At 42.8% G+C, this 12,866-nt stretch overlaps 1 protein-coding gene across 1 annotated transcript in view; it reads right to left on the bottom strand.

Annotated features, from left to right (window-relative positions):
• The window catches only part of SLCO4C1 (solute carrier organic anion transporter family member 4C1), a 96,580-nt gene that overhangs the window by 46,296 nt on the left and 37,418 nt on the right, over nt 1-12,866 (bottom strand). The window contains exons 3-6 of the mRNA XM_082274053.1: nt 12,223-12,417; nt 11,423-11,540; nt 10,004-10,125; nt 6,777-6,892 (exon numbers count right to left, since the gene is read on the bottom strand). Of these exons, the coding sequence (XP_082130179.1) occupies nt 6,777-6,892; nt 10,004-10,125; nt 11,423-11,540; nt 12,223-12,417 (551 nt within the window). The remainder of the gene's footprint in view (nt 1-6,776; nt 6,893-10,003; nt 10,126-11,422; nt 11,541-12,222; nt 12,418-12,866) is intronic.

Below are 12,866 nucleotides of genomic sequence, written 5' to 3' on the forward strand. Positions count from 1 at the left end.
CAAACAATTAACTTCCATCTTTCATATTAAAACAGAACAAAACCCATTGATTTTGTTCTGGGAATGTAACTGTCACATTGGTTATGCTCCCAACCTAACTGTCAAACCATCCAATGGCTGGTGTCTTAACTGATCACATGTGCAGCCCCATGGCAGTTGAAGGACAAACAGAAGCCAAGATGGCAGCTTCCATGGCTGAAAACAATAGGAGGGTTTAGTTCTGCTTTAACTGAACAAGCTGACGATAGCATCTGATTGGCTGCCATATACAACTGCTCCAGATTCTGTCTGCTCCAGTTTTAATAAATCCCCCCCCCCCCCATATAATTTATTAAAATTATTTAAATAACTTTTGTCTTTTTGATGTTACATAAAACAGTAGCAAACACAAGATTAGCAGAAGAGCAAATATTTACAAAGAAGATTAATATTTGAGCCTATAGTATAGGTACAGTATATTTAGGAATGGCTCCCTGGAATTGAGCCCAAGCTATGTGGAAATCTTCACAGTGGCCAAACATCTTGGGTAGATTGCCACATCCTTCTGGCACTGCCAAGGTAATTAAAAATAATTTAGGTACATAGGATCCACCCTTAATTCATCCAAAACCTGAATTCAGTCTAACCAGTGTGACAAGAATACATTTTGTAAGCCCTTCAGGGTCAGAAAAGCAGTAATGCTAAAAGAAGACCGGTCAGAGAAGTGCTAGTTATGTTGCTAAAGTTAAAGCGGAGTTCCACCCAAAAGTGGAACTTCCGCTTTAGGGAGTCCTGACCCCCCGACATGCCACATTTGGCATGTCATTTTTTGGGGGGGGGAGCGGGTACCTAGTTTTGACAGGTACCCGCTCCCACTTCCGCTCGGAGCGCCGCGGCGCCCTGAGCGGAAGTTCTCCTCTCCCCCTCCCTCCCTGCAATCTTCTGGGACACGTCAGAGGTCCCAGAAGATTGACGGCCAATCACGGCGCGCAGCGCAACTCGCGCATGCGCAGTGGGTACCCGGCTGTGAAGCCGCAAACTGTAACAGCCGGGTGCCCACAGCAGTGATGCCGGCGCCGAGGGAGAGGATCGAGGCTACCGGCGGCCGCATCGCTGGACCGTTGGACAGGTGAGTAAATGGCTGGAACTCCACTTTAAGTGCAGGCAGTGTTGGGACAAGATCACCCATTGCTCAGGGTAAAGATGTCTAATCTCGCCTCCCCCCTTATGAGGAAGAGGGGGAGAGAGAGTACAGCACTCCTCCCAGCTCTCTCCTCCCCTCTTTGCCACTTCCAGTGCTGGGCTGACAGAAATAGTGATGCCGCTGTCACTACTCCTGTCAGCCTTATAATTGAAGGAAGTTGCGGAGCCCCCATCCCTACAATACAGGCTGCGCCCAGGGCAGTCGTCCCTTCTGCTCACCCCTTGTCCCGGCCCTGAGTGCAGGGCCACACTGATGATTTTGCAAAACATATCAAAATGTACAAAAATGTAGGTGTACTTTTATGTGTTTTGGCACATTTTAAAGCCCCCTATTTCATTGATTTTAAAGAGCACCCATCCCAAAGCGGATATTTCAGCTTTTGACAGATGCTGAAGAACTGACCCTGACAGTTTTTCTACCTCTCAAGGACTGTCCTGGTGGCATATCTGTTTGTAGGTCTGCACATTTGCTGTGGCTATTATGGGTTCCTTTACACAGGGTTCACATATTTCCTCCTCACCGCCTGTCAACCGCCCTCTGAAACATGATCCATCATGGATTGCTTTTCAGAGGGATAGCGAGTAGAGTTGAGCGAACACCTGGGTTCGACCGAACTTGAAAAAAAGTCCGGGTTCGTGACCCGGACTTAACCCGAACTTTGTCCCGATCCCGAACCCCATTGAAGTCAATGGAGACCCGAACTTTTGAGCACTATAATGCCTCTAAAACAAACATGGAAAGGGTTAGAGGGCTGCAAATGGCAGCAAAATCATCTTAAGAGCATGGCAAGTACTCTGTAAACAAATGTGGATAGGGAAATAACTTAAAATAACATAAAAAACAGAAAAATAAAAAATAATCATCTGGAATGATGTAGGAGGAGGACGAGGCCCATATGGAGTAGGATGTTGAGGTGGCAGTGGATATGGTGGTGTAGGTGGAAGCGGCGGCGGCAGTGGAGGAGGACGAGGTAGCCAACACTGGTTTTGGTTTTTAATAAAATAAATGTTTAAATTCGGGTACACCCCAAAAGAGTAAGAAAGATCAAATCCAACAATGGCTGGGTAAGGCCGGTATACATATCTATTCTGCACAAGGTACGGCTGTGCTTGGCTGTGATAACGCCCCCAGCCGTGCTAAATACACGTTCAGATAATACACTGGCTGCAGGGCAGGCCAGCACCTCCAAGACCTAAAGGGCAAGCTAAAGCCATGTGCCCAATTTGGAGACCCAGAAGTTGAAGAGGGCAGACCTGTCATTCAGTACGTCTAGGCGTGTGCACACATACTGCTTCACCATGTTAGTGCTGGGTGGTGGTGCTGCTGGTGGAGCTCCTGTTGCAAGGAGAGGACGTGGTCGATCTGTGGCAGCTACACACACAAGTGAAACACCTTTCTCAGCTGCGAGTAGGCGACAGAACCTTACAGCAGTATTTGGCAAGGCCTAATGAGCCTCTACAAATGTTGAGGCCAGAACAAGTACAGGCGATAGTAGATTGGGTTGCTGACAGTGCCTCCAGTTCCTTCACATTGTCTCCCACCCAGTCTTCTACTGAAAGGTCAGAGTTGCCACCTGCAGCCGATGTCCATCAATCTTTCACCTCACCCCCTTGCAAATCAGCCAAGCAGTCTGAGCCCCAAGTCATGTAGCAGTCTCTTCTTTTTAATGACTCTGTTAGCATGGTTTCCCAGGGCCATCCACCTAGCCCTGCCCCAGAAGTGGAAGAGATTTAGTGCACTGATGCCCAACCACTTATGTCTCAAGATGAGTACATGGGAGGACCATCGCAGCACGTCTCAGATAATGACGAAACACAGGTGCCAACTGCTGCGGAATTCTGAATTGTGGAGACCGACAAGGGTTGCAGGGGTGAAGACTGCATGGAAGATGATGTGGAGGACGATGAGGTCCTCGACCCCACATGGAATGAACATCATGCAGGTGACCTGAGTAGTTTGGAGGAAGAGGCAATGGTCGCACAGAGCCACCAGCACAGATGAAGAGGGAGCAGGGTGCAAAAGCGGAGCGGCCGTGCCCTAGACACTACGCCTGCTACTGCCCAACGCAGCAAGGGGCCGAGCACACCAAAGCCAGCTCAAAGGAGTTCCCTAGCGTGGCAGTTCTTCAGACAATGTGCTGATGACAGGACACGAGTGGTTTGCACGCTGTGCAATCAGAGCCTGAAGCGAGGCATAAACCTTCTCAAACTGAGCACAACCTGCATGATCAGGCATCTAAGTGCAAAGCACGAGCTGCAGTGGAGTAGACACCTCAAAAACCAAGAAAGGTCTCTGGCTCCTCCTGCTTCCTCTTCTGCTGCTGCAGTCTCGGCCTCTTCATCCACCTCTGTAGTGACAGTGGCACCTGCCACCCCGCAAACAGAGGATCTGCCAGCAACACCACCACCTGGGTCACCAACAACCATCTCCACAATGTCCCATGGAAGCGTTCAGCTTTCTATCTCCCAAGCACTGGAGCGGAAGAGGAAGTACCTCCCTACCCACCCACAATCCCTGGCCCTGAATGCCAGCATTTCAAAATTCCTGGCCTTTGAAATGCTGTCATTCCGTCTGGTGGAGACGCAGAGTTTTAAAAGCCTTATGGCGGTGGCTGTCCACAGTACGTCGTGCCCAGCCGCCACTACTTTTCCAGGCAAGCCATCCCTTCCCTGCACAACCAAGTGGGTGACAAAATCAGGTGTGCACTGCGCGATGTCATCTGTGGCAAGGTCCACCAAACTACCAATACGTGGACCAGTAAGCACCTTCAGGGACGTTATGTCTCCCTAACAGCACACTGGGTAAATGCAGTGGCGGCTGGACCTTAGGCGGATAGCAGTTTGGCGCATGTCTTTCCACCACCGAGGATTGCAGTGCGCTTCAGTTTGCCTCCTGTTCCTAACTCCTCCTACTCCTCGTCCTCTACCGCCTCCTCATCTGGTCAGCGTTAACACCTTCACCACCAACTTCAGCACAGCCATGGGTAAATGACAGCAGGCAGTTTTAAAACTTGCCTGTTTGGGAGGGAAAAAACAAACACCGCGAGGAGTTGTGGAGGGGCATTGAACAGCAGACACATCCATATATTTATATACACACCTAGACATATAAAGGGTGTGATAGTAGCAGAAATATATGCTTGCGCTAATGAAATCATTTACAGTAATATATTTCTGCTACTATCACACCTATATATGTCTAGGTGTGTATATAAATATATGGATGTGTGTATATATACCACTATACACAAGTTCAGATGTTTTGCCTGCCTCAAAAGAACCCCAAAAAATGCCAAAAAAAACGCTAGCGTCAAAAAAAAAAAATGCCCAGGTGTGTTTTTGCTGGCATTTTTTGGGGGTTTTTGGAGGCAGGCAAAACATCAGAACTTGTGCACAGTACCACTATACACAAGTTCAGATGTTTTTCCTGACTGCAAAAATCCCAAAAAAATGCCTTCTATTAAACCGGCAAGGTGTTACAGCAGCGAAGCCAACCCCCTGTCAGAAAGTTTTCTAATACAAACAATCTTTTTTTTATGGTTCTGGACATGCTACAGAGCTGAAACTTCACATGTACACCTTTTAGACCCACCAGATCTGAAATCCAAAGTAAAAATCAAAAAATCTCTTTTTTTTTTTTTTTTTTTTTTTAATTTTTTCAATAATTGGCTTTTTTATCAAAAATGACAATTTTTAAGAACTTTTTTTGTGTGAATTTGTGTCTGGGGGGTCTAAAAGGTGTACCTGTGAAGTTTCAGCTCTGTAGCATGTCCAGAACCATTAAAAAAAAAAAGATTGTTTGTATTAGAAAACTTTCAGCACAGGAATATGGCTTCTCTGCTGTAACACCTTGCCGGTTTCAAAGCAGGCATTTTTTTGGGTTCTTTGCAGTCAGGAAAAACATCTGAACTTGTGTATAGTGGTACTGTGCACAAGTTCAGATGTTTTGCCTGCCTCCAAAACCCCCCAAAAAATGCCAGCAAAAACACACCTGGGCATTTTTTTTTTTTTGACGCTAGCGTTTTTTTGGCATTTTTTGGGGTTCTTTTGAGGCAGGCAAAACATCTGAACTTGTGTATAGTGGTATATATACACACATACATATATTTATATACACACCTAGACATATATAGGTGTGATAGTAGCAGAAATATATTACTGTAAATGATTTAATTAGCGCAAGCATATATTTCTGCTACTATCACACCTATATATGTCTAGGTGTGTATATAAATATATGGATGTGTGTATATACACCACTATACACAAGTTCAGATGTTTTGCCTGCCTCCAAAACCCCCCAAAAAATGCCAGCAAAAACACACATGGGCATTTTTTTTTTTGAAGCTAGCGTTTTTTTGGCATTTTTTGGGCTCTTTTGAGGCAGGCAAAACATCTGAACATGTGTATAGGGGGTATATATACACATATATGTCTGAATATATACCCCTAGACATATATAGGGGTGATAGTAGCAGAAATATATTACTGTAAATGATTTCATTAGCGTAAGCATTTATTTCAGCTACTATCACACCTATATATGTCTAGGGGTATATATTCAGACATATATGTCTATATATACCCCCTATACACATGTTCAGATGTCATGTCTGACATCAAACATGTCCTCAAAAAAGCACTGGCAGTGGCAGCCCCTGCAGCATAAAAAATGCTTGGCTGGTGAGAAGCCATATGGGTGTCCCGAAGCTATTCAGAGAAATGATCATTTCTCTATAGCGGTCACCCTGCTATGGAAGGGTTTTGTCACCCTTCCATAGCAGTCACTGCCAGTTAACCCTACATTACACTACGGTCCCCTGACACTTAACTCTTTCCCTACAGAAACTAAATTTTTGAAGCTAACTTTTAAGTGTAAAGGAGCACTCTAACTACACTAGATATCCCTTTCCTCACACTAATAAATGCTAAATGACACTTTTAAAGTAAAATTAACAGAACTGCTTCCACTCTCTTCCATGTCCAGTATAACAATGGAATATGGCGGGGGCGATCTTATATACTGGGGGGCGTATTCACTAATGATTGGTCTAGGGACCCCCTAGTCACTCCAATCACATTCCTAGCATTCTCCTGCCCCCTCAATTGGCTTTTGCTAATGGTTCTGGTCCAATCACGGGCTTTTAAAGCCCATTTCCTGAAGCATTGCATTTTGGGCGGTTCTGGTTGCCGAATTCCGAACTTTTTGGGCAAAAAGTTCTAAATTCGGCCGAACCTCGAACACCCAATGTTCGGGCCGAACCGATGGTGGACCCGAACCGTTCGATCATCCCTACTGTTAAACTGATTAATGGTCTTGGCCACCTTGCTGCAGCTCAGTTTCAGCACCTTTGCAATCTTCTTATAACCTAGGCCATCTTTATGTAGAGCAACAATTATTTTTTCAGATCCCCAGAGAGTTCTTTGCCATGAGGTGCCATGTTGAACTTCAAGTGACCAGTATCAGAGAGTGAGAGCAATAACACCAATGAACACGCTTGCTCCCAATTCACACCTGAGACCTTGTAACACTAACGAGTCACAGGCCAGACTTCAGCTTGAACCATTATGAGTAATTATTCTTGTTTTCTTACCCAAAGAGACAAAGGGAAATCTTTGAAATTCTTTCCAAGGTTTTTAGCTTCAACAATGCCTTCACTTCCATTGTTATGTGCTTCTGATATTCTTTTGGACTGGATAACTGCTGTACCTGTAAATCATAACACATATTAGATATGTTAATGTGTGATGCACAGAGAGAATAAATCTACATGTAAAGGAGTTGAAATAAAGCTAAAGGTGTGTGACTTCAGTGAATCATACAGTTTATGCTTTACCTGCCAAATGATTTGCATTTCTTTACATTCATTTTTAAGATTTACACAGCTGTGTTACTCAGTACGGGAAACCATTTTTTTTCTCTACTGCAATTAAATAACATTAATAGGTTTTGTCCCTCTCGACTCATACACACTAAAAGAAAATCGGGGGAGAATTTTCATCCAAAGAACTATCATACAATTTTTGTATAGTGTGTACACAACTTTCTACAGCCGATTCCAACCTTCTGAAGGGACAAGCACATTTTTTTTCATACGGGAACAGAATGAACGATTTTCACTTAATGTGTACCGTTTTCGTATGATTTACGTACTAGAAAAATCAGGAATGAAAGACTGAGCATGATCAGAAACAATAAACAACAAAAAAAACCTTTGTCGTATGAGAATTTTCGAACTCATTTTCTATCTTCAGTTCCAATTCGCTGTGAAACAACGAGACAAATCGGAATTGCTCATATTTCCTTATAGTGTGTACCTCACTTCTGGTAGACCATAGATTATGCAATTTTCTTTCCTGCAACCATTGGTTACAGAAAAGAAAATCGCTTGATTCCCCTATAAACGTAGTCAGTGTCGATGGGGAAATCCCTCCTGCGGAGCTATTGCTTTCCTCCACCAGTGGGGGGGGGGGGGCACACAATTATTATTGCTAGCGACTATAGCTGCTAGAAATAGTCACATGATAGAAATCCGTCATGCTGGACTAGAGTGGACTATAATTAGAATGCATAAAATGCATTAAGCTGAAAAACCTTCAGGCTTTAGAACTACTTCAGTGTATTAAACTAAACTAATAAAGTACAGATCTAAAAATCAGTAATTTCACACAAAATCAATTTTTCCAAAATCACTCTGCTCATCTTTATTGGCCAGCAGTGAGCTATAGCATGAGTGATAGGACACAGGGAAGGGGAACAGCTAAAAGGTGCTTAGTTGATGACAAGTTAATATGGTCTATGTTATGTCACAAGAGAGTCAATTCACAAACAGCACACCAGGAAAATGACAGTTATTTTAAAATTAACCCAACGAGATTCCATAATATAGTAATGTGGCTAAAAGAAAAAAAAAAATCGTTATACTTGTGTATCCTTGTTTTGTTGAAGCTTTGCGGATTGAGCCTATGGTTTCGATTATAGGATCGTACACACTATAAGAATATTGGGCGAGAATTTTGGTCCAAACAACTTTCGTATGATTTTCGTATAGTGTGTACACAACTTTCTACAGCTGATTCCGACCTTCTGAACGAAAATTTCGGAAGGGACAAGCTCCAAAAAATTTCTCGGACGGGAACGGAATGAACGATTTTTGCTTAATTTGTACCGGTTTCATATGAATTTTGTTCCAGAAAAACCAGAAACGAAAGGCTGCGCATGATCAGAAACAATATACAACAAAGAAAAAGCATATGTCGTACGAGAATTTTCATACAAATTTTCTTTCATCAGTTTCGATTAGCTGTGAAACGAGGAAAATCGGACGATCGCTTGCCCAATTTTCTTATATTGTGTACCCCACTTAACTAATAAAGACTATTTTCAGCAGCCCTTCTAGACATAGAAAAGGTAGAAGGAAAAGCTTCTGGCATGAAATACAGTATAGGCATTCGGGATCATCTATACACAGTAAAACTTTGCATACTTAGACCTTAACTTTTATTTTAAAGCACATAGTTGAAATTGCAGACTACTTTCAGTATTTATCATGTAACAATACACAGGTTTTTCTCAAGAGTGTCAGCTTACATTATAATAGAAGTTACATTCATACAATTCTTTGTAGCACTAGTGCCAATGAAAATGGATAGTATAATGTGATGTAATGGATCCATTAAAATCAAACCAGATTTTCTAGTTTCGTTCTCTCTAGTCGCTTTCGTTACATGTGTATTTCCATGAAATAAACCACAGCTCCCAACTATCCCTCTATTGGGACCAAATCCCTCTGTCCCTCAGTTATCCCTCTTTTTTGTTCCGATATGTACATCTCTATACAAAATGTACTATTTTACTACCAAAAGCATTATACTGCACTAAGCGTTTTGTCCAACCTCTATACAGTATTACTGTGTTTTTTATTTTGAATAGCCATTATATAAAAAAAAAAAAGTATAAAAAAATAACACTTGTTTGGTTTAAGCCAATCATGTTCTGCCTATTTGTGGTCCATGTAACCAGGCCCATGGCAGGGGTGTTTTCTTTGCCGACACGTCCCTCTTTATTATTTTAGAAATGTAAATATATGAGCCATCACGTGTTTAGATCTGTATTTATATCACCTGTTTAAATCCTAAGGGCTCGTTCTCAGCAGCCGCTGCATTGTAATGGAACAGTTAGTGTGTAGTGCAATCTGGCTATGATCAACAACAGTGATGATGCGCTGATCTTGGCACAGAGCAATTTTGTTTCTTTTTTTTTTTTTTTTTTTTTTTTTTTTATTTATTTATTTATTTTTTAAAGTTTTACAATATAAGAAGGAAAATACAGAAACATCATAGAAGTCACATACTTGAGGAGTAGGCTGTACACATCTAGAACACATCTGGAAAGAAAAGGTTCCTTGGTACACAATCAACATGCCCAATTGTATTATAATGTAAATACTGTGTAAGTTCACTGTATTTTTTTGAAAAAAATTTTCTTGAGATGTTTTATAGACATCTCATGAAGTTCAATTGCCGGCCAAGTGGTGCGAGGCAGTGGATTGCCTTGCAATGCACTCCTCTGGAAAAAAATGTACTGCATGCAGTACTTTTTTTCAACACACAACGCCCACACACCTCCGCAAGGCAGTGGTGTCAACCGGGCAGAGAGGGAGACCAGGCATCTTGTCATGCACTGGGACTGCGCTGGAATACCATCCCAATGCAGTCCCACTGCATCTGGTGAACCTTGCCTAAATCTGTATTTTATACCCATATTCTATTGCGATGGTATTAATAAAGATTACCTGCAAGTCACGTGACTCAGTCTCACCTGGTAAGTGTTTTGGAAAGCAAGAGAAAGGCAAAATAAGTAGCCATGTTGTTAGTCCAACGACTACAAATGCAATCCACCACGCACCAAGCCAACGGGGGTCATCTGGAGAAAGAGGAGTACTATGGGGAACATCACAAAAATGATATGTCATTGTCATGAATTATGACTTTAAAACAAAATAAACCCTATTACTGTAATTTATTCAATTTTGTTAACATAGCATAATCAAGGACATTGCTTTAGCAATGGATATGCTTACAGGAAGGGTAAAATAAGAGATGACTTCATCAACAAGCTGCTGATCATTCATTATCTAATTACAAGCTGTGTGGGGCATACTTGTTTTTATGTATGACCCATCTAAGCCTAGCATAAAGCTGCTCTTACCGACAGTCTGCTAACACTTAGTTGCAATACCTCTCCGTTAGTGCACGTTTTATAGAAAGGGGAGTAGGTAGAGGATGGCTCCTGGAAAGGCATTCTGGCTTCTGAATAGAATTAGTGCCTCTGTAATGCTATTACATTACATTGTGGGTGGGCTCAAACATTCCATTTCTACCCTTAGCATGTATTCATGCCACCTGGCAGCATCAGCAAATCGAAGATAACTGCATCTATCATGGGGATGAGGTGATGGGCAGCAGAGTTGTGCAGAGGGAAGGGCAGGAGGAATGGAGGCATTGGTGTGCTGAGGTAGGGGCAGTGGAGACAGTGGTTTGCTAAGGGGGGGGGGGGTGCATTGGAGGAAGTGGTGTGCTAGGAGGGCATTGGAGGCATTGGTGTGCCGGGGGGGGCATTGGTGTGTTGAGGGGGAGACATTAGAGGCAGTGGTTTGCTAAAGGGTGGGGTGCATTGGAGGCAGTGGTGCGCTGGAAGGACATTGGAGGTATTGGTGTGATGGGGGGCATTGGTGTGCTGAGCGGGGGGACATTGGCTTACTTGGGGGGGGGATTGGTGTGCTGAGGGGATAATTGGAATCAGTGGTGTGCTGGGGGGGGGGCAATGAAAGCATCGGTGTACTGAGAGGGGGCATCTGTGCGCTGAGGGAGGCAATGGAAGCAATGGTGTGCTGAGGGGACATTGGAGGCATTGGAGTGCTGAAGGGGGTCACTAGAGGCAGTGGTGTGTTGAAGGCTGACATTGAAGGCATTGTTGTGCTGGTGAGCATTGAAGGCAGTGGTACTTGGGGGGGGGGGGGGGGGGACAAAGGAAGCACTGGTGTGCTAGGAAAGCATTACAGGTATGCATGTGCTGAGGGGGCATTGGTGTGCTGGGAGGAGGGTATTGGAGGAATTAGTGGGGGGCATGTAGGGTATAAAAAAAAATCTTCAAAAAGGTATATTTACAGACTAAAAGGCTTCAAATAGTCAAAAATTTTGACATTATTTAAATAGGGCATACTGAGAAATATTTTACTAGGTAAAGTAATGCACTTGCCTTTTCACTTTTTCAAAGTCAATATAAATATTTAATGTCTGTGAACCAATTAAATATCCAACTGCAGGACCCACAACAGACATTCCATATGCAATTCCTGGAAAATAAGATTAAATGTTAGATTTAGTTTTTTTTTTTTTACATTATTTTGTAAGCATGCCTATTTTTGTTTTTGTATTTTCTATTCAAACTAAAGCAACTCAAACATGGAAGGAATATTTCAGTATGAAAATTCCCCCCAGCGGTCCCTTCCCCTGCAGCTGATGTACACAAAGGAAAAGGTATGCTCCATAGGTGTGCCCACAGGGTGTGCCAGGTGCCCCTGGGAACACCCTAATCACCCTATGTGCTGCAGATTCCCCTTGTTTAGAGACCCCTGATATTTCACCAAAGCCCCCTACTGGGGCTTCTAAAAAAAAATGTAAAAAAATAATTACAACAATAAAATTGTAAAAAAAATAATAAAAAATAAAATAATAGAGACTACTGAAACTAAAATCTGCCCTACTGACACCATACACTGCTCTCCTGACACCGGCAGTATATTTACATATGCACATGCATGTGTTTGAGCTTTATAGTGTAATAGGCTGTGCACACCTATGGCATGCTCACACATCATTGACCTAATAAAGGCACATGGCCATATTAAGTCTTTATGTCATAAGGATCCCTGCACTTTTGTAACTTCAGGATTCAGTCTGAATCCAAGATCATCCCTAATCAATGATAAACATTTTATTTTCAGTGTCATTATATAATCAGAAAAGTTTATTTACCTATGTACAGTGAAGATTTGTGCGTTGGAAGGCTGTCATCAAAAAAAGCTGTCCCCAGAGTATATAATGGAGTTCCTCCAACTCCCATTAGCAGCTGACCAAGAACAAAGACATACAGGTAGTTTGAGAGGTAGGAATGTTTTTTTCCAACACAGTCTGGCCCAGTGCTATTACGTCCAGATATTTCACAGAAATCTGAAAAATAAATACATTTCTTAATGTATAGCACTATATTTTTTATTTTATATGTCCAAATCACACTTGCATGATGTTTCTTATGAATGAGTTTGTACTATAGCATGTACGTATTCAGGATTAGAGAACCCCTGCTTGGTCTGATGCTCACCAAATCAACACAAGTGATGCCTGAATACGATACTCAGCTTGCAAAGACTAAGCTGTATATAGTGATTGTAGCAGTGGCGGCCGGCCCATAGGGGGCGCAGGGGCGCCGCCCCCCCCCCCCCCCCCCAAAAAAAAGAAAAAGAAAAAAAAAAGATTTAAAAAAAAAAAAAAAAAAAAAAAAAATTTTTGCCCACAAGGGGCGCCCGTCTCATTGGTGCCTATGGGGGTGGGGTTTTCCACCCGCAGAGGCGCCGATAGACGGCCTTCTGGGGCGTAACTGTAGCGCAGAGCTCTGCGCT

This window comes from Pelophylax lessonae (assembly GCF_965119305.1).
Source record: "Pelophylax lessonae genome assembly, chromosome: 1".
NCBI classification, from domain to species: Eukaryota; Metazoa; Chordata; class Amphibia; order Anura; family Ranidae; genus Pelophylax; species Pelophylax lessonae.